General features: G+C 44.9%; 3 protein-coding genes across 12 annotated transcripts; 1 reads left to right on the top strand and 2 right to left on the bottom strand.

Annotated features, from left to right (window-relative positions):
* Positions 1-321: 321 nt before the first annotated feature.
* PIGW (phosphatidylinositol glycan anchor biosynthesis class W) lies at positions 322-2,168 on the bottom strand. Its single transcript, XM_004946737.5, has 2 exons — positions 2,041-2,168; positions 322-1,834 (listed from the first exon to the last, which is right to left on the bottom strand). Exon 2 carries the CDS (start codon positions 1,818-1,820, stop codon positions 327-329), a length of 1,494 nt encoding a protein of 497 aa, XP_004946794.2. The 5' UTR covers positions 1,821-1,834; positions 2,041-2,168; the 3' UTR covers positions 322-326.
* A 132-nt stretch (positions 2,169-2,300) lies between these two features.
* On the top strand, positions 2,301-19,084 carry MYO19 (myosin XIX). Of its 10 annotated transcripts, none has more exons than XM_046902722.1 (26): positions 2,301-2,633; positions 2,736-2,809; positions 2,948-3,052; positions 4,347-4,491; positions 5,200-5,348; positions 5,580-5,693; positions 6,425-6,557; positions 6,773-6,842; positions 6,947-7,049; positions 7,262-7,358; positions 7,864-7,940; positions 8,347-8,437; positions 9,398-9,569; positions 9,849-9,922; positions 10,013-10,134; positions 11,360-11,473; positions 11,656-11,832; positions 12,122-12,268; positions 12,752-12,859; positions 13,440-13,510; positions 14,434-14,543; positions 16,260-16,423; positions 16,939-17,068; positions 17,250-17,335; positions 17,685-17,978; positions 18,304-19,084. In XM_046902722.1, exons 3-26 carry the CDS (start codon positions 3,041-3,043, stop codon positions 18,430-18,432), a joined length of 2,889 nt encoding a protein of 962 aa, XP_046758678.1. In that variant the 5' UTR covers positions 2,301-2,633; positions 2,736-2,809; positions 2,948-3,040; the 3' UTR covers positions 18,433-19,084. The 10 variants fall into 10 exon arrangements, 8 of the variants coding, with proteins under 8 accessions (XP_046758678.1, XP_046758677.1, XP_046758676.1 ...); XM_046902721.1 differs by having other exon boundaries at positions 2,733-2,809; XM_046902720.1 differs by having other exon boundaries at positions 2,736-3,052.
* A 53-nt stretch (positions 19,085-19,137) lies between these two features.
* On the bottom strand, positions 19,138-20,776 carry ZNHIT3 (zinc finger HIT-type containing 3). The gene is made up of 4 exons (XM_015296154.4): positions 20,679-20,776; positions 20,514-20,545; positions 20,285-20,431; positions 19,138-19,627 (listed from the first exon to the last, which is right to left on the bottom strand). Exons 1-4 carry the CDS (start codon positions 20,756-20,758, stop codon positions 19,437-19,439), a joined length of 450 nt encoding a protein of 149 aa, XP_015151640.2. The 5' UTR covers positions 20,759-20,776; the 3' UTR covers positions 19,138-19,436.
* Positions 20,777-21,273: the final 497 nt, after the last annotated feature.

The following is a 21,273-nucleotide window of genomic DNA, read 5'->3' as shown; positions in this document are numbered from 1 at the left end:
ATTGTTCTGCATATATGCTTACAGAAAGATGTACGTTAATGTCCTTCTGTCAGCACAAGTATTCAGCAAACAATTAAAAAAATTGGTTTTCAGGAAAATAGCAACTTCAGCAGGTAACAGCACTGACTGCATGGTTTGGTGAAACAAATGAATGAGTAAAAATGAATGAGTAAAAATAACAATAAATACCCCTAAGTCATAAAAAGCTGTTATAAATACTATGTTCTAAAATATTTTATCTATGTTATTGATAAATATAGGAAAGATACTTCTTTTTCCATTAATACATAGCAAAGTGTAGCTAGTCCCCTTCAGACGGAGTGGAATCACCAAAATTTTAATACTATATTTTTGGCGTGCAATATATACATAATGAAACAGTTAAGAAACATATACAAGTGCAGTATACATAATGTTAATGCAGCCCTGCTGTGGATGGTATCTATCATTACATTCACAATACCAGTCATAACATTCGCTAATAAGAAAAACAGTAACTGATTTTTATTAATGGCAGCAATCAGACAGACGTGCACAGCCTCTGCCTGCCGCTGCTCCCTGCTGTCCGGAGCCTTCACAGCACGCCAGCACGAGGGCACAGCAGAGCCCTTCACAAGAAGCTTTGTGAACACCAGCATGAGATCAGCCACTACGAAGCTGACAAACAAGGTCAGGCAGTAAGCGATGACCCACAGGCAGTAGGACAGGTTGGCCATGCGGCGGGACACGGGGTCTGTGTGGGCCTGGGATATGTGCAGAAACACAAAGAGCACAAGAGCTGCCAGCAGCAGGAGGCACACTGCTCCCATCCACTCTTTGACTGAATCTCTGCGCTTCAGCAGATAGAGCCCCACCTGCACACTTGCCATGTATATGGCTAGGTACCCAAAGAGGGATAGCAATCCTTCCCTGTTGGCATTCAAAAAGCCTGTCCTGGAGTCTTCGCCATCACTGCCGTGCAAGACAAATGTCTTCAGAGAGGTAAGGTTAAGAATGAGCTGATAAAGTACAGCGACAGTTACAGCCACGATCCAAGATTTATTTTTGGGAAATATGGCTAAGAGCAGAGATGCCGCAATCCTCACCAGTGCTAAGGTAAAGAAAAAATTCCAGTGCACGCCATACTCTGAAATGTGCTCATGGTACTCTATGGATTTAACACTAAGGAGTCGTCCAACGCCAAGAACAACCAGTGGCCATATGGCAAAAAGCTGCTTGGTCAGACTGGAAAATTTGGGTTGCGTCACAGCCGCCTTTTGTCTAACTTCAGGACAAACGAGGGCGTTACTGAAAATGAAAGCTCCAACCCCCAGATCCATAACTCCTGTCCCATAGGTCTCGGCTTTGGCGTATCGTCGTGGAAACTGCGGGAAATCCACTGCTAAGATGCTGATGGAAGTCAACACATTGACATAGACACGGAACACCGTTATCGCCGGAACGTAGTCCGGGTCCAGGTACGTGTTCTGGAAGTCTTTGACTATTTGCCTGAAATGCACTCGGCTGTCACGCTGCCTTTGGCGGTATAGTGTAAAAAATATCCCTGCACAGAAGGCTGCGAGGATGGCTGGAACCAGGAACAGCACCGGAGACAGGACTGTGCAGGAGAACAGCAGAGGGGCGACCAGCACGCCGAAGTCCAGCAGCAGGGCGGGCGGCCTCGAGCGTAACGGCTTCCCGCGGTGCTGGCAGTGCAGCACCAAGAGGAGCCCTCTGCAGAGCAGGCAGAGCGGGGCCAGGGGCATGCCCAGGGAGAGCTCCAGCAGGCTGGTTCCGTTCAGGTTACTGACGAAGGCTTCTTTCAGGTGCTTCTGTGACATCCCGCTTCCTTCCTCTGAATTGAGAAGCACGAACCAGAGTTGGCTCCTTGGAGCAGAACCCGAAACTTCTCCCCGCTACGGACAGGTCCGTGCGGACAGACTCGGGCTGCAGCAGCCGCAATGTCCCACGCAGCTCGCCGTGCCCGAGCACCGCTCCAACGAGACGACGGCAAATACACTGCGAGCAACCATACCGCGCGCACCGCTCTGCAGGACGCACCTGTGCAGCGCACACGAGGAGGACGCGACCCCGAAAGTCCCGGCTGCCGCTCTGTCCGCTTCGCCTTCGGCGCACCCCCCGCCCCCCGCAGCGCCCACCCGTCCCACGGCGCGGCCGCCCCGCACGATGTAAACGCAGCCCGCGCTCCCCGCCCGCACTTTCCTCCGGCAGCGGCATGCGACTGCTGTTCCGCAGCGCCCGATTCGCCACGAGCTGTGCCCGCAACCCCCGCCCCGTCTCCTCCTCCTTCTCCTCCTCCTCCCCTTCCTCCCGCCACCGCTCCGCGCCGCCTGCTCGGCCCGTGGTCCCCGGTGAGTGCGGCCCGGGAAAGATCGCGCCCGCACGGACCGCGCCGCCCGCCCGGAGCTGAGAGGACAGCGGGGAGCGGACGGGACGCGGCTCTGCCCTCCGGGGCCGTCGTGCCGCCGCCCGGCGCGGGGTGCGCGCTGACCTTGGGGCTGCCCGCCGTTCCCTCGGGTGGGAGCGCGGCGGGGCCGTCCCCGCGGCCGGCAGCGCCTCGGCACGCCCTGCCCGGAGCCGCTGCGCGGGGTCCGCCTGGGAGCGGAGCAGGCGGGAAGGAGCTCCGAGCTGCTGTGAGTCACCGCTCGCCCCACAGCACCGCTCCCGTGCCGCCGTCACGGCCGCGAACCTCTCCTTACATACCTTTGTGCGCCTTCCTCCCTTCTTAACAGCAGGACTTGGGGATGGTTGCGGATTCTTGCCGGGGAACTTCGCTTTCTTGATTCAAGAGAGCAGCGTTTGCTCTGCGGTGGGTGCACACAGCGCGCTGCGCACTGACCGAGCAGTGGATGCTGCCGCGGAGCCGCTCCTCTGCCCGCCGCCGTCGGGCTCTGCGTGCGGACCCCCGCGGCTCTCCTCGTCCTCAGCGCTCCTCGTTTTATTGAAGGGCTCTTCGGGCCGGGCTGCATGAAGGACCCCGAACGCAGCCCCCATCACACGGCCGGAGTCGCCCGCAGCGCCGCGCTGGAGAAGTGCCAAAATGCCAAAGCAGGTAAAAGAAAACCGGGAATTGTGTGGCGCTGATTGCGTTTGTACCGCCGGGAAGCAATTCTGGGCGGTTTCCCTGCAGCCGGGGTTAGGTGACTGCTAACGGATATCCACCCCGCCTCAGGAGCTCGGCTGCACGCAGTAACTGTGCGGTTCTGAAGTGCATTACTAACGCAGTCTGTGCTGTGTTGCCCGTAACAGCAAGTAGTGATCTTTGTTACGCCGTTGACATGGACGGGGCAGCGTTAATGCATGGAGCACACACATCCTTCAGGGTCGCTTTTCAGCAGGACTGACAGCTCTGCAGTACAGCTGTCACAGCTCATTCCCTTTGCAAACACCGCTGCACTTCTGGCCAAGCAGTCGGCATTTCTTCCCACATGAACCCACTTTGGGCTGTGGGTGGAGGTGAACAAAAAGAAGCCCTTTCTCAGGTCCCGTGGTCCAGCTGCACGTTCAGAGCAGAATAGCAGCAAACACAGATGGCAGTGCTCAGCCACACTGAGCACCATTTTCTTCCTTGATACGTAAAGTATTGTATGACTGGGAATGAACTGCTTACGCTGTCTGCAAAACATAACAACGCCCCGAAATGTGTACATTACTCTTGCTCTGTTTTTTTAGGAATATGTGAATGGAGCTTTGCAGGATATTTTCCCATGTATTGATGAGCTCAGGTTATGCATTGGGAATGCTGCTAACTGAATTTCACGTTTTGTGTGGAAATAATGCGATGCCATCCATTAACTTTGTTAACTTGTAAAGAATTGCAGATCTATGCTATTAAACACAAATGAGCAGGGTTACTCTGAAGGAGTTCCTGTCAAGGAGATGGGGAACAGATAAGGAATATCCAGAATGCAAAAATCAGGACTGGCATCTGTTCCCTTCCAGTCCCAACATAACAAGCAGGACCTGAAATCTCTCTTCTGGCTAAGTTTTCCATTACACTTGTGTAACAAGTGTGCCCTTCCAACTACTGTTGTCAAGGGCATGGGAGCCCAGAGGCTGAGATTTAAATACTTCCAGTGATTCAAAGGAGACAAATCTTCACCTAATATAATCTTCACCTCTTACAGCGTTAGCAGTTCTTTCCCCTGGCTGCAATGCACGCAGTCTTCAAGTTCAGTCTCAGGACCCTCTCCCTCTGCTCTGAAAATGAAAGTCTTTCCTAGGAAAACTGTTGTGTTGGACCTCATTGCTTTCTGCTCTGCAGTCAGTCCTGCCTGCTCCCCTCTGCCCAAGGCAGTGTGTGCGTTGAATGCCATGGACTGGTGTTGATCTGACATCCTCCCTAGGTAAACTGCCAAAAAGAAGATTCTGTCACCCAGAATGACATGAATGAATCATTTGAAGAAGAAGTCAGAGCTTTTCTCAGTGATGAAGAGCAGCTGCATCTTTTTGATGATCTCACAAAAGTTAATCCGGTGACAACGACGACAGGTGAGCAGTCAGCCTGGAGATGCACCTCCTGAGGAGTCCCTTTCCCTGCTGGCTACTGATATGTGGTCATTTCTGTTCCCACCCAATCAGCTTAGAAGATCACGTTTGGTTGAAAAATTTGTCAGCACTTTTATTGTAGATTTAGCCGTACTGATCTCTCAGCAAGCTCTGCATGCAAAACTCACATTTGTATTGTTGGTTGAGGAAGCCAGTGGTTCGTTAAGAGTTTATGGCACTGGATTGCTCCCGCATGACTTTGTGATTGCAGTTCAGCTTTATATGAACATATCAGGAAACAAGGTTCCAATGTAGATTCAACATATGTCCATAAAATTGGTTTGGAAAAGTGAATTCCTCACTTGGCTTTCAAAGATGGCCCTGCTGAGACAAGCTAAGGCATCTTCCTTGTGCAGATGGGAATGACTGCCTCTGCTCTGCAAATGTACAGCTTTGTTTTCTAGGACTTGCTGTGTAGAAGCTCATAAAAGCATGCGATTTAATGAATTATTGAGTTAAAATACTTAAGCTTCTTAAGAACAAGGGCAACTTTTAAAGGCATAATTATGTATTTTAGATCTATAGGTTTCTCGTGGTCACCTTCTCATTCTCTGCTAAGCATAACAGATAACATACCTGAAGAATTTTGTTACAAACAGGAAGAGTCAAATACACTTTTCAAAATATGCTAATAGAAGGTGTATCTTTCAGTTCTGAAATGTCTTCAAGCAAGATACACGGTAAACTTGTTTTATACAAATGCTGGCTGCAGCCTGGTGGCTTTAAATCCATTTCAGCCCATCTCCTGCCTCTATTCACCTGAGCTTATGAGAGAGTACCATGTTGCTGTTCGCCCCCAGGTAATCCTTGCATTTGAAATACCTGTCCTGCAGAACCCAGATTTCAGGTTCTTAAAAATCTCTGTGTGAGCAAAATAATACTGAAGGACAAAACCCATTTCTACTGAAATATGAGTTCTACTTAAAGAGCAGTACTATTTTCGGACAAATGCAAGCAGACTTTGCTGTCCGTTGCTGTAGAACTGTGTAATTACTGTTCTCTTAAACATGAATATTCTGTTTTGCTGCCAGGATTTAAAACCTCACATCTTTGCAGTAGCTGAACAAACCTACAGAAATGTTCAAAGCCAGATAAACCCCATAAACCAGTCTATCATTGTAAGTGGAGAAAGTGGTGCTGGGAAGGTAAGGAGATTGTTTTCCGTTGTCCTGACATTGCTTTTATTGTTTGAGATTTGGCAGTGATTTGTAGTGCAGAATACTTCAGTGAGCAGAGAAGACAGAGCATGTAGCCAGCCTGCTTTAACAAGACTCTCTTGACATATGCATAAAGCATTAAATGATTGCTGCAGTCAAAGACTCAAAGTAACTGCTCTCTAGGTGACATCTGCCACTTGTGGAAGGGCTAAACTTGAATCATTCAATAGGAGTTGCACCTAAGTTGAAGTCTCAGCTTAGTCAGTTAGGGAGGTCATGTCTCAACAAACCCTTAAGAGACAGGAGAGTTCAGACCCTGTCCTAGCCCCTTCTGTAATATGCATTCCTATTCAGCAAAACACTTGAGAATATTTTTAAGCCTGAGAACATGGTTTGCTAAGTGCCAGTGACTCAGAGTCTATTTATATTCAATTCATCTTAAAATACTAGCTATTAATTCTAGCTAAGCTTCCAGATGGTTACGTCTTGGTAAAGCTGCCATTCAGCAAAGCACTTTGATTCCAGTAGGATTTACATGTGTGTCTGTTGTACATAAGCTGATGCACAAAAAGTTTTGGCTGAGCTTGAGCTATAAACCTGATATCATTACTCTCTAGCATTGTCACCAGATGCATGCTGTGTTCTCAGAAGCCAGCACTGTTTCACTGACTGACATAACTAATAACATGGTAAGAACAAAGGGCTATTACCTCTTGCAGACCTGGACATCTCGCTGCCTTATGAAATTTTATGCTTCTGTTGCTGCTTCTGCTACTTCCCCAAAAGGCAATGAAGCTGTGGAACGGATAGAGAAGAGAGTGTTGGATTCCAACCCTATCATGGAAGCATTTGGTAAAAGTAGCTTTTTTAACAGCATGGACAAGTAGTGGCCATGGTGGGAATTTTCTTTTTTAATGTACAAATCTAAGCTACTTCTTGTTCCTCTCCTTAAAAGACAAACTCTTCAAATACTGGAACTGTATACAAATCAACTTTAATGTCTGTATGTCCTACGTGGAAGAGTAAAATGACTGATGATGTTGTTTGTGTCTCTGGTAATTTCACAGGCAATGCATGTACTCTGAGGAACAACAACAGTAGCCGTTTTGGGAAATATATTCAGCTTCACTTGGACAGGTAATAATTACTGTTTAAATGGCTTATCTATTGTCTTCTCCCTCTAAATCTGATGAGGGGAATTTTGTTAAAATCTGCTCTTTGGCCTTTTTTTTTCCCTCTAGGTTCCACCATCTGAGTAGTGCTTCCATTCAGACTTTCCTTTTGGAGAAGACAAGAGTTGCCTATCAGGCCCCCAATGAAAGAAACTTTCATATATTTTATCAGGTTTGTGTTCAGTTAGTTTTGCTAAATGTTTCTGAGAAACACTGGGTATAAAATCACCGGATTTAGCACAGTTGTAACTTCCAATATTTAACAGTTCATCTGTCTGCCATACTTCCAAATGAATTTGTACTCCCATTCAATTATTATTCCCTGTCTACGTGATGTAAATACCCAAGGCAGAATCTGGTCATTACTTTATTTTCTGTCTCCAGATCACAAAAGGTGCCACTGCAGAGGAGAGACTGGCATGGAACCTTCCAGAAGGGGCTCACTACCGCTGGCTGCCAAATTCTGAACGAAACTTAGAGGGTAAAGATTAGTTTCACAGACTGTCCATCAATAACAGCTGTAACTTTGAGGGAAGGGAAGTAAAAATGCATCTGCCCCATTAAATCCCGTGACCCAGCTTAGGCAGCCAGCACTCTCCTGGGCTGGCCACAGCAGATTTTGCAAAGCCATCTGCATTAATGTGATTCAGTTTTAAGTTTCAGTTTGCACTGCTAATAGTTTTCACCTGACTTGAAACAGCAGCTTCTGGCCTAGCGCGTTTGCATTGCTCTGTGGTTATGGTAAGAAATCACCTTGTCTTTGGATGCGCTTCAGCAACCTGCTGCCCAACTCCACAGCCCCAGAGCCAGCAGTAAATCTGCAATTTGATTTTCCAACTTCTGATTTGGGATTTACCAAAAGAACAGCTGGCCTCCTCGATCTCTTCTGACAATTCCAGCTGAACTGGACATGGAGGAGATTGTTCCACATGCCTCCATCTGTGTGCGTGGCTTTCTTACTAAATAACACCTGTTTGGCTTTTCAGAGGACTGCTTCGAGGTGACCAGAGATGCAATGTTTCACTTGGGCATTGACCACTCCACGCAGAACAATATTTTCAAGGTCAGGTACAATGCATGGTCACCACAAAGCTCATGACAATATTTGTCATGTCTTTTTAGCACTGGGATTTCTACAGAAGCAAATCTGTATCCATGTCCAGAGCATGGGTTGTTTGGTATTCATTGCAGCAATGCTGCCTGAAATGCCTGCAGCTACGCATTAGGTTGCATAACCAAATATTAGTTTTTAACCAAAAGCCCACACCTGTGAACTGTAGATTTCTTTCAGTAATGCTGCATGAGGAATTACTGTAGGAACTCGGAATCTACTTCCTTTCTGTTGGTTTTTTGTTTGTTTGTTTTGTACAGAAATGTCTTGATTTGCCCTGTTCATATGGCAAGGCCAAGAGGACACTGCCTCGGAGGAGAGCTCTGTTTTAAAAACTCAGTGCTTGATTATATTGCAGGTATTGTCAGGCCTTCTCCATCTTGGGAACATTCAATTCTCTAATCCAGTGGATGAATCTCAGCCTTGTGAACTAGAAGATAAAGCCAAAGGTGAGGCACCAAGCATACTGTACTCTAAAGACTATTGTTATCTTCGAGCAGATGTCTAGTAGAGAGGATTACTATGCTCTTCTGCTTGATAAGAGACTATCAGGGTCATAGGCAGACCAAAGTTTAAGTGTGCTTGTGTTCAAAGAATCATGGTTTCAAACTACTGCACAAAATCTGAGAGATAATATCCTATGTTACAGGTCATGGCAATTGTAGCACTAGACTGTCATTTCAGGATTGTTGGCAGGACAGTTAGAATTGATTGTAATCTTTCACTGACATCACAAGACTTCCATAAATCTGATCTAGAGTGGAAAGCAGGGCTTTCAAATTTGAGGCTTTGAAGTTTTCCTGATAAGGACCAACATTCCACATAATCAGAGTAAATGTGCTAGGCTGCTGCACAGCACATAGGTTGTTCTGTGTATCTTTAGGAGATGCAAAGCTCTGAAGTTTTCCTTCAGAACTAAAACTGTCCTGAACAATGAAATTTCCTACTATTACTTCACATGTTCTGAATTCACACTGCTGAATATTCAAATAGTATTGAATATAGCTCAGGTTAGCAATGTCTTAAATCCTTTGTTTGCAAATACTCATTTCCCCAGCGAAGAGAAGTTTCTGCTCAAAAAAGGTGAACAAATAACAAGGACATAACCCAGAGAGTAATCTGTATAGTGCTTACTTCAGTGTGGCAAACTTCAGACTTTTTTGATACTGTTGTTTCATTTTAAACAGAGTACATGCAATCCTAGGGATCCTGTGTGTGCAAATTAAGAGGCTGATTGTACAAAACTTTCTTCTGAGTTTGGGTAAAATGATGCAAAATCCCACATTTAAGTTGGGGAGTTCATAGAAGAGCTGGGTTTTTTAGTATCATCCCTAGACCATCCATAGAAGGGCCTGCATTCATTGGACGCTCCAGATGGATAATCTTGAAACTTTTTTCTCCCGTATAAGACTTTGTGAAGACTGCAGGAGACTTGCTGAAGATACCTGTCGAGGAGCTACTGCAATCATTAAGAATTCGAACAATAACCGCTGGAAAACAACAGCAAGTCGTCAAGAAGCCGTGCTCTAGAACTGAATGTGACACTAGGAGGGACTGCCTCGCCAAAGTGATCTATGCTAAGTAAGGACATGCAGGCCAGACTGCTGTGCTAATCCATGCAATTTTTGTGAGGGAACAGAGCAGCCAGGGAGTCATCCTTTCCCTGGCTTTCTGTTTGGACAAAAAAATAGTATAACCCTGCCTTTCCCTTTTGACACACCCTTGATTCGGTCACAGATACCGACATAGCTGCAGTATCTATTAGATCTACAGAGAACTGCTGTTTCATTGCATGAATTTTGTTTGGGCAGTAAGAAAAGCAAGCACTTTCCCAACTAATTCAGTTGTTATTGTTCACAGATTGTTTGATTGGCTTGTTTTGGTCATAAACGAAAGCATTTATGCAGATACATCATTGTGGACCAGCTTCATAGGTATAGTTTTTCATCCCTAGTTTAACCGAGCAACCTTAAGCCCTTCAGCCTACTCCTAGATTAAAATGCACTACCTTATGATACTCCTAGGTTTGCTGGATGTTTATGGTTTTGAAGCCTTCCCTGAAAACAACTTGGAACAGCTTTGTATTAATTATGCCAATGAGAAACTGCAGCAGCACTTTGTAGCACACTATCTGAAGGCTCAACAGGTAATACTCCACTAAGATCTAATGTCAAATATCTAATTCAAAACAGCATCTTTTGTCTCTCTGATTGTATTTCTGTGCTGGTCAGACTGCAATCTTCAGTCAAGCAAATAATGCCACAAAAAACAGTGGGATGTGCTAAATACATTGCTGTCACTAACCTAACCAGCCATACACACTGCTAATTCAAGGTCTCATCTAACATCTTTGAGAATTACAGAGTTCCTGCCAGGCATGGATTGCAACTCTAGTAGACTCCATTCAGTCCTGGTTGAATTTCTACATATTACACATGCATTACCACAGTGATCTTTGTCATTAACTGGAATGTGGAAAATTGTTTTCTTAATGGTACCAACATGATGGCACTTTCTGCCTCAGAGCATAGTTGTATCCATTTATTCAAGAGATAAGTACCTCTTTGCCCTTAATTTGTGCTAACCATTTTTTTTCCCCTACCTGCCTTTGTCAGTATGCCAGGGGTTAATGGTCAGCGAAGATGGAAACTAAGTTCAAGCACACAAACACTTATCTTGAAACTGATTCATAACCTCTGTTTAATAGCATTCCTACCAGTTACTGCCTGCCCTCTTAGCTCTCTTGATCTGGCTGTGTCCGATACCACTTGAATGCCATTAGTGGCTGTGCTGAGCAAGCTTTTGGCAAGAGACTTGTAAAAGAACCAGCCAAGGCTTCTGCTTATTAAGCACTCCTTATAGTTCCATAATTTGGCATAAATACTGTGCAAATGGTTTCATCTCATACCTGTGTCCATTTCCTTTTGCATCAGACTTCGTTTAGTAAGCCCGGTTGGTAAGGTTTGGCACACAGTGGTAGGCTTAGGGCTGTGTCCCAATCTAAGCAGTTCTGTGTGTTCCCTGCCCTTCAAGGGAAAACCCAGCAGAGCTTAGTGTGACTTTGTTTACTTTGTAAAGCAGCTTTGCAACTCTCACTGATAAATTTGTAAAGTTCCCAAATAATTATACTAGTGGTTCAAGTGGGATCTGCTGCTATGTACTCAAAAGCTGCTTGGGATAAAATATCCTCAGGTTTTTTTTTTTTTTCTTAAGATTACTGTTGAACTCATGAACTGAGCTTTGGATGCACAGTCTGAGTCTGTGATTAACTTGTTTGCTTAAACAGTAACTGCATCATATGGTAAGATAAACATGCAGTTATTTGAGCTCTAGTGCCCTCTGCTGAACATCCAGCTTCTCTCTTACTTTAGGAAGAATATGCATCTGAAGGTTTACAGTGGTCTTTCATAAACTACCAGGACAACCAGAGCTGCCTTGACCTGATAGAGGGCAATCCTCTCAGCATTTTTTCTCTGCTGAATGAGGTAAGCGCACACCTAAGCTGCGAGTCTTTCTGGCCTAGCTGCACACCTTCCATTCCAAGCCAGCAAAGAGAACACAAATGCTGAATTAGAATGAAACTTGCCAGATACTGCTTTTAATTACTAAAAGACATCTGCTTAGGACAAATACAAGATGCTGCAATTTTGTTTTGTTTGTTACGCAGGAATGCCGTTTGAATAGATCCTCCAACCCTGACCTGTTTCAAACTCGGATTGAAAAAGCTTTGTCTGATAATCAATGTTTGAGTCGAGACAAGTTTAGTAAGAAGCCTAACTTCATTATTTCACATTATGCTGGCAAAGTCTGCTATCAGCTGGCAGCAATGGTGGAGAAAAATAAGGTAGGTGTTATCAGAAACAGCTATTTAAAAAACAAACTCACAGCCTGGCAGACCAAAAGCAAATTTAGATTTAAGCATCACTGGCATGTATATTCAGCAATGTTTACTGATTTTGCACATCTTACTGCAAATAAATCATTTCAGATTTGAAACTACAGCTGCAGCTAAGTCACAGTTGGCATAAGAAATACTATTCCATCTACATATGGAGAACTGTTAGTAATCGGATTAAAAGGTGACGGGTTTCTGCATAAGTCCAAATGCTAATGAGTCACATTTGTGTTTGCAGGACCCCATTCCACCAGAACTTGTGCATGTTCTGCAAAATTCTAAGGACACTTTGCTTCAAAAATTATTTCCTATTGCAGAAACCAACCAAAATAATACCAAAACGCAGAACAGAGCGGCTGTTGTTACAGTGGTGTCAAAGTTCAAGGTACATACACTACTCAAGATTCTGCTTTCTACTGCTGTCTTCATAACTAGTTGAGAAAACATTATAGTTGGACCAAGATCAGTAACTGTTATTAAATGAAATGGCTGTAAACTTGAAATAGCATCAGGCTTTGATAATCTCTGGGTTTGGAGTTTTAACTCACTCAAGTTTTACCTTTAGCAACTGGGCATCTGCCTTTGTCAGGCTTTTTTGTATGTGCTCCCTCTTATCGATAGGTTAGCTCCAACTAATGGCCCTGATGCAGTTTTGGAAACTTTCTGAATTTACCATTGGTCATTTTAAAAAGTATCCATAGAGATATTAGCTGTGCTAATACTGAGAGTGTCAAGTCATTCTTGGGGAAAATAAATAAATAAATAAAGACCTTCGTTGCTTTTATAGAATAGCACCAATTCACTAAACTGCCTGTGGAGGAGGGAGCCCTAATTGCACCTGTATTTCTCCTGTATTTCTTCTCTGCAGAGTTCACTTGAAAATCTCATGCAGATCTTGAACAGCACCGAACCACATTACATCCGATGCATCAAGCCTAATGCTGACTGCCAGGCAATGACTTTTAGAAAAGAAGAGGTAACTTCTCCATAAGCTTTCTTTACTACCTCAGAAGCTTCCCAGAAATAATGTGCAGGGCCTTGCACTGAGTCTCAGGTGGTTGTGATTCACTTGTAAATCTCTTTTCACAGTAGATTTGGAAAGAATGTTTTCTTCTTTGAAATTTCCAAGATAAATGTCCTTTCAGAATCAATGATGAAGCGTGTCTAAAATGGCACTGGTAAGCTCAGCAGCTCATTCAGATGCAACTTACTTGTTGCTGTATGGGAAATCATCTTACCACAGTGTTCATGGGTTATTTGGTATGATAGCTTCTCAGCTCATGAAGTAGATAAAGCTCATCTGGCTGTCTGACTGTACCCTGGTCACAAAGATAACTTCACAGTGCAAACCCACAACAAAAGTCTGCTTGGGTATTAGAAAATGCTAACTAGCTGTGTAATCCCCTTCTCCACTCTCGCCATTTGTTCCCTAACCACCAGTGTGGTGGCTGAGCAGAGCTGAACGTGGCTTGGATTGAGTGCATGCCATGCACACCTTCACTGCAGCTTCCACAAAGAACAAGTGTTTTCCTAAAACAACTCAATTTGTGCCTCAGGTTCTTAGCCAGCTTCAGGCATGTGGAATAGTTGAAGCCATCACCATCAGCGCAGCAGGCTTCCCTATTAGGTAAGGCCAAACTTCACGAGCAGTGTCTTTCATAATCCATTTCTATAGCAATTAGTGGTATGATAGTTATTCAGAAGAACTTTTAAGTAGGAAATCCAAATATTTAGTAGTCTGTTTTATACCACAAAACCTTAGGGATTCTTTTAAAGCTATCTGAAGGGTTCTGCTCTGTGATTGTTTGCAAGCTTATCTGAGCACCTTTCATATTTTGGAGACCGTAATACCTGTCACAAATCTGGACTGTTGTTCTGTGTTTTGGCCAATGAAACTGCTAGTTCAGGAAGCACAGAAGTGCAGTCACTGTACAGTAAGCAGCACGAGAGCAGCTTTCATTCAAGACAGAGATTCTTAAAAATCTAGCAAATACCTAACAAATTCACGTGTGTGTGTGTAACAGCCCCCTGACCTGAGACCTCACTGTACCTTTCCAGTCTGAGAAGCTACAGAAGAAATGTACTGATGTAGACTATCATGTACTAAAACTTTCTATTTTTCATGTGCTTCATAGTATCATTTGCAGCAATCAAAAATACGTGAAAAAATGGCCATCTAAGTGTGGTCTTCTTCAGTACAGTATCTATCATAGACAGCCATCTTGCTGGCTTTTCTGATCATCTTTAGAGGATGGAGGGAACAAGGCCTGAGCTAGTCATGTTATTGTTTTCATCTAAAAAGCATAATTCCTGCCTAGTCTTTGTCACAACCAGAAGTCCTTGTCTATTACTGGGCAACAGCCTCCTGAATTTCTTCAGTAAGTTTATAGTTTCTTACATGTTGGTGACTATGTAGGCATCACTCTTTTTGCAGTCTTTGAGTTGGATTTTTTAAGCCATTCTGCGATTTCTTCCCTTCAAAGGACAGATTATTTACCAGATAGTAATAAATGATACTAGCCTAGTACTAACTGTACTTTTGTCTATCAGGATCTCTTTTCAAAGTTTCACCGATCGCTATGAAATACTGAGAAAGTCACGTAGGTCCAGCAAAAACAATGCATGTGATAAAAGCAACTACCATACTGCCAAGAAGAAAGGTATGTTTGTTTAGATAATCCCTTTGCTATAAAATTGTCACTGCACCAAGTTGATATCACATAGATAAGATGCAATCATTGTATTCAGCACTCAGAAACACCACTATTCTCAGAATACTTTTCTAACCTCTCTAAACTGACTTCAGAGTCTAATATGCCTAATGCATATAGCAGGCTCTTTTAAAGACAGCAAATCCTTCATCTTTACTACTGCTTTTCCATGTTCCTCTTTGGTGGAAGCAATTAGTTATGATGTAAAATAATTTGATTTACAAATAGTTCTTAAGTAAACTTGAAGACCACTTACCTTTTTGCTTATATTCCTTATCCTTCCTTTTTTTTTTTCCCCACTTTGTTTTCTTGCCAAACACACTGACCTTCTAGCTTGCCTGGATTCTGCTGCTTCTTCTGCCTATTACAAACTTCTGTATGCAATTCTTTTTTCTAAACAAGAGCGAGGATGGACATTAAAATACATAATCCAGTCTACCAGGTAATGTCTTTGGTGAGCCCCTGAAAAAGGAGGTAGTTACATTTAATATTGAAAGTGACTGCAAACCCCTTCCCTGTCCCAGATTAATCCCATCTTCTTGGTTCTTTTCAGTAACCAGTAGGTGTGGGAAATAAGGTCAGTAAGTACCAGCCTATTTCAGATATGTTTAATGGCTGAAAATCTGTTCACCTTGCTGAAGTACAATGAAGCAATAAAGTACAGTCTGGTAAATTACTTACACTCCATATCTTTCTGCCTTTATTATAAACCCATTAGTTGGAATGCTTCGTTGTGATAGGTTAGTACTCCTTTTTATCTTCAGTAGGTTATAATCTGCAAACAAAGTAAAACAATTTCCTAAACATGAGGATAAGCTTTTGTTTTCCTATCAGCTTGGTCCCATGAACATAATCATAGTCACCAGATGTCTTCCTGTATGCAAGAGTTGTTTGTATTTGTTTTCAGTGCCTTAAAATGCTCTCATCTCCTCACAAATAATTATAGCAGAAAAACAAACAGTATCCAGGATGAAAAGATACAGTGACTGTCAAGTTCTGGCATTAGGCATACAGAAAATTCATGCAGCATTGCCTTGAGCAATACATTCTCTTTAAAGGAGAGGTCTGAATTAAGTTTTCCTCTGTCCAAATAGGTTAACCTGGATAACCTGTTTGTCTTATCATGTAAAAAAAAATCCTAGAAATGATTTTAATAACTTCTTACTGCCACATAAACATACGCTTAGCATGTGTCCCCCATTCCTTTAGCTGCTTTTGATACCCTGTTAGAGCTGTGGAATTACACAGCATTTGTTTTTTGTTCCTGCATCTCTCAGTACATTAAAGCTACGAGTCCAACTCCTTGCTTTCTGTTCCTTGTTTCCTATAGTTTTGGGCTTTGGTTATTTCATCAAATTTTCTTAGGACTGTGCTGCTCTCCTTGTCTAGATCCACCCAAATTGTCATTTGTTATGCATGCTAGCCTGAATATGCCACAATGGAGGCAATAATGCAATACATTAGCATCCAAACTACATCCTACTTGAACTATCTTTCTAGTTAGCACATGGCAAAATCTATGCAGCTGCAATTTTCCCTAATGACTAGAACTAGTAATAGCTCAGCCGTCACCCCCAGATGGCTACCGTGTCTCAGTGTAAAGGCAATAACCTGGTCTTGATTTCCAAATTTTGCAATACCTTCTTTTCAACACTTCATTTGCAGGTGAGACTGCAGCGGTGGATGACAACAAAGCATCACATTCTGTCATCGCTGAGATCCTGCAGAATGTTGTTACAGGACAAAGTGCTGCTGAGCCCACAGGGAAGGGATCAGAGAGTACTTCAGTGTATTGTGGCAAAACCAAAGTATTTATGGCTAATTCTGTGGTAAGAGTGCCGCTTCCTCAGCTAACAGTTCTGGAATACACTTGTGCCTTGTGTTACCAGTATTCTCACCGCTTCAGCATGGATTACAGCTTTCCCTGCTTTTCACTGGCAGCTTCAGCTACTCTGACAGGCCTGAACAGATCCTTTTTTGTCAAATACAAAGAAGGCACTTTGCACTTTTACACTGAAGGGTGTAGTTATTTAAAAAAACAAACATGCAAAACAAAACAACAAAAAAACCAACTCTCATTCAGTAGAGCTAGTTTTAAGCCAGCTGCTACTGTGACTTCAGGAGTGTGTTTTCCCCCCCACAACACTTTTTCCCCCTCAGATACATCTGCTTTCTACCTTAACCTTACATATTATATATAGCTATATAATAAGCATTAATGACATGCTGTGACCTCTAAAACATAAGCAGTCTTGGGACCTGACAAGCAACAAATCATTGTAGAAGGGTTAAGAACACAGCTCTGTCCCTGACTATTAACTGCAGGCTCGTATCCCCAACACAGCTAGAGCAACTTGAAGCTAGAAGAGCAGAAGTGTTAAACAAGAAAGCATTTTGCATTCAATGTTTCTGGAGGAGATTTAAACAGAAGAAACTTGCAAAGGAGAGAAGGTGTGCAACCCTCATCCAAGCAGGTAATTTGATGAGAGTGTCGCTGGACATAATTTAACTAGGAACATTTCCAGCTACACTGGGTATTTAAAGAATGGATATGCTACCTGAACAAGGAGACGACTTAAGTGCCATCTTTCTTACACTGTGTGCAACAGCTGCTGAGATTCTTTGTACTTAGATTTCTTTTAATTAAATCTTCAGCTATTCGCTCCTGGTTAGCCAAGAACCGCTTCCAAAGGATGCGCAGGGCTGCAGATGTCATTAAGCGTGGATGGAGGAAATGGAAAGTAAGTACGTTGGTACAGAAAAGGGTTAAAGTTGAGTGAGTGACACTTTGCAGTGGTTTGAGAAATAATCTACCCCTATCAAATAACCGTACAAAACCTACACTGTCAGTTCTTCAGAAAACATTTCTCAAACAGAAGCATAGAAGATGGATGCCAATCTTCTCCAGCTGCTTGGGAGGGAGCTAGAGGCCACAGAATGAATTTGTTCCTAATTATCTTTACAGAATGGGAAAGCATCCCAAATGGTGTCCTATCCCTTATGTAGCACTTTGTTTTAGACTCTTTGTTTTGCAGTTTTAAATTTTGCTCAAGATTGTTTTAAGAATATTTTTCTGCATCTCTTTATCAGGCAAAAATGGCTGCTTTAGCAGCAGCAGAATTAGATGAGAACGATGAAAAGACACCTTTCTCAGCGATGTCAGCCAAATCACCATGCTCTTTGGAAACAGCTTGGCCTCTAAGTGCAATCATTCAGTTCTGGCCTCTTGGCCTCGTCCTGTCTGCTGCGCCTGTTACCATAGTGGGACTCCGGAGAGAGCTGTCCCTGCTGGCATGCTTGAAAGTACTTCAGGGGATTGGCTGCTACAAGATGGAAAGCAGCTTCTTAGGCTGTGGCATCACTTCTGTTAGAGCTCTCCCACAGGTAACACAGCACAACTAACTGTCACGAGGTCAGGATCCTAGAACAGTACTGGTGTGAAGTCTGCTATCAATCTAGTTTTTCTTTCTTCACTGCTTTAGATATGCAAGGATGATTCTGTCATTAATAGGTCAGAATAGACATGGGGCTCAGATGTGAGACCAAAGCATGAAAGTTCTTGCTAGTCTGTCATAGGAACAAACTAATGAAAGCTTTTAGTCGTACTTATCAGTTGCTTGTATAATAAGGCAGTGCTTTGTCTGAACAGCAAAACTAGATCACAGTCTTGCAAAGCATCAACTGGCCTCTCCACCTTGTTTTCTTCCAGGGCTCTGTCAGGTTTCACTGCAAGAAGTCTCCCCTGCATTACGCAAATGTCAGTCCCCACACAGCTGCCTATTCTACCACCGGATTCAACCAGATTTTATTGGACAGAAAAGAACTGCTTCCAACATAACTTTTGGCCATCTGTATGTATGGAACTTTTTCCTTCAGGGAAGGACTGTCTGCAGGCTGCTGCTTTTCAAGTTATTCAATGTCCCTATCTGCTGCTACCTCAGTTTCCTATAATCACGCAGTGTACGCATATTATAATTCAAATTTAGAATGCAGGGGAGGCATTCCTCCTCTCAGACACACACACATACTAAAAGAAATAATCAGTACTATGAGAACACTCAATTAAAATAGATCAAATGCTTTAAAGAGTATATACTTGAACAGAACACTTCTAGCAGTACGTGGTCAAAACAAGAGGCTGCTAATGAGACAGCAAAAAAGGCAAACACTTCTGATGAGTGCTGGGTTCTTGTTGGGAGGTACAACAAACATTTAGTAACCTGTGACCAAGGAAGTAAGTAGCAGTCAACTGTAACACTAAAGGCAGATGTCTCAGGGAAAAGCAAGACCAGACTCTTGCTTTTTATCTACAGGACCAAAATACATTATGATCTGTGCATTTCTGACATCACCTAGCCAACAGCATTACCTCTGCAGAGGGACCAAGGTTCTCATCAGGGCACCCTATACCACCTCTGTATGTAAGTGGTTCTTCAAAATGTTCAGCTTTTCTGTGTATGCCACATCTAAATAAACTCTTAAGTATCTCATGAAGGCGTCTGACTATCCACAAGGTCAACAAAAGCATTTCAGGTTCATTGTGTGGGTTAAGACAAATGCCAGTATATTTAATATAATTGTTACCGGGAAGTGGTATTTCTCACAGGTGACAGCATTTCTGTACCAACAGAGAGCAAGTCCACATAATACCAAATTCAATTCCTAGCATCTAGAAACTTGTCCAGTGCCATGTCATTGTTTATCAACTCTAAAATGAAAATTAGAGTGCTGACATTCATGGGCAACCGAACTGGAGGGAATACATGGCACAATGCACTGCGGGGTGCTGCAGAATGGCTTTTGACAGAGGAAAAACTGAACAAACCAAAAATATTCCCAAGCTCACTCGGGAATAACGTTCTCCTTCTCTGGGGGTTCCACAATCCTCAAGCAGCAGTCTGCAAACTCCACAAAGAGTGGCTCCTGCATGTATTTTTTCATGAGAGAGCTTTTGTCTTCTGCTTGGTCAATGGTCAGCAGCAGCTGCCTGAGGTGTGGGTTCAGCAGCAAGCCTCTCAGTTCTTCCGATTCTCCTTTAAAGAAAAGGACAAAAGATAATGAGTGCCATTTTCCCCTAAAGTCCCCAGCAGAAAAAGCCCTTCCAGCAGAAGCCCTTTCCTCTGTCAGAACCAAATCAGAGGATTAATCCCTGCACCTGTGTGAAATCCACAGCAAATCCCACTTTGGGGCAAAGTCTACGAGGTCGTGCTCTTGTGATAACCAAGCACAGCACTGATCACAAACTAAATCCTTGCTTTCTGTTTTCATGCATTTCCTTCACCAGCACATGATCTCAAGTCAGTATTAGGGACAGGGTCTGGCCCAGGGACAGGGAATAGACTGCCCTGGGCTGCAGACACGGCCCTGAGCTGCTGGAGCTCACAGTGTACTGAGACACAGATCTGACACAGGGTTTGTGGGTTTGGGCAGTGCTGTGTGGAGCCACGGCTTGGACTCAAAGATCCCTGCGGCTCCCCTCCAGCTGGGGCTATTCTGTGATTCCGCACTGCTCACTGCGAGCCCTCACAAACGACGCCGTAACCATCCCTACTTTGCCGCACGTTCCCAAGGAGGCGGTGGCACTGTCAGTGCCGTAACTTCCCGCTTGTCCCCAGTCCGTAGCTCTCTACGAGGCCTTAAAATTTGAGGCGCCCCTCGGTGGCCCCCGCTGCCCCCCGGCCCGGGCTCACCCAGCAGCCGGAGCTTCTGCAGCGGGACGCGGTCCTGCTCGTCCTCCTCCGTCAGGATGTCAGCCACCGACCACGCGCTGTCCGCGGATAGGCCGCGCTGCGCCGCCCGTTCCTCCGCCGGCGGTTCCCTCTGCGGCGCGCATCGCTCTGTAGGGATGAGGCCCGTGAGGCCCCCCGGCCCGGCCCGCCCCCCAGCGCCGCCCGCTCACTCACTCACTCACTCACTCACCTCTGTGCGCCTTGCAGCACGGCACGGAGCAGCTGCGGGATGAGAGCCGCCATTAGGCCGGGAGGTCCCCTCAGAGAGGCGGCCCCAGGGCCGTCAGCCCCCCGCCCCCCTCTTCCCCCGTGCCGCCGCCGCCCCCTCCCTCCCTCCCTCCCGCCCGGCGCTCACTATGCAGCAGCGCAGCGCGGACAGCGGTATTTGGCGGCGCCGTCCGCCCCGCACACTCCGCAGCGCCGCGCCGCGCGCATGGCCGCCCCGCGCCGCCCCGCCCCGCCCAGGCCTGGCAGCAGAGCGCCGAGCAGGGGAGGGCCGAGAGCCGGAACAGCGGCGGCGGGAGGGGAGGCGATCCTGGGAGGGTCAGGCGAAAAAAATCACCGAATCGTTCCGGCTGGAAAAGACCGCTAAGATCACCGAGTCCGACCGTCGACCCATCCCCACCATGATCACTAAGAACGTCCCTGGGTAGGGTCGTAGAACTAACCGTGATCTCCCAGAGCTCCGTGGTGTAAAGAATGACAGGAAAGAGGTTTTATGGCAGTGATGTAAAATACCGAGTACGTGGTTTGTTCATGTAACGGCACCTGCCTCCCTGCTACACCAGCGGGCAGGCATCTCTCACACAAACCCCACTGCTCACAGCCACTGCAGGGCAGCTCCTCCAAACACGATTTAACAGCAGAACGAGGAGCGATGTCACTTGGGTCTACTGGTCATCGCCTCCAGGTTTGTCACTGTGTAAGAGGAGAGAGAACAAACTGGGCCG

The sequence above is a fragment of the Gallus gallus genome, chromosome 19, assembly GCF_016699485.2.
Source record: "Gallus gallus isolate bGalGal1 chromosome 19, bGalGal1.mat.broiler.GRCg7b, whole genome shotgun sequence".
NCBI classification, from domain to species: Eukaryota; Metazoa; Chordata; class Aves; order Galliformes; family Phasianidae; genus Gallus; species Gallus gallus.
This window is presented reverse-complemented; position numbering and strand designations above follow the sequence as displayed.

Bases quoted from the DNA above. Each gene is read 5' to 3' on its own strand.
- ZNHIT3 (XM_015296154.4), bottom strand. From the start codon at position 20,758: ATGCGCGCGGCGCGGCGCTGCGGAGTGTGCGGGGCGGACGGCGCCGCC. The intron at 20,432-20,513 runs GTGAGTGAGTGA...TCATCCCTACAG, and splicing joins GTGCTGCAAGGCGCACAGAG to AGCGATGCGCGCCGCAGAGG. The intron at 19,628-20,284 runs GTGAGCCCGGGC...TTTTCTTTAAAG, and splicing joins GCAGAAGCTCCGGCTGCTGG to GAGAATCGGAAGAACTGAGA.
- MYO19 (XM_046902722.1), top strand. The intron at 7,359-7,863 runs GTAAAGATTAGT...TTGGCTTTTCAG, and splicing joins TTCTGAACGAAACTTAGAGG to AGGACTGCTTCGAGGTGACC. The intron at 12,269-12,751 runs GTACATACACTA...TCTTCTCTGCAG, and splicing joins CAGTGGTGTCAAAGTTCAAG to AGTTCACTTGAAAATCTCAT.
- PIGW (XM_004946737.5), bottom strand. From the start codon at position 1,820: ATGTCACAGAAGCACCTGAAAGAAGCCTTCGTCAGTAACCTGAACGGA.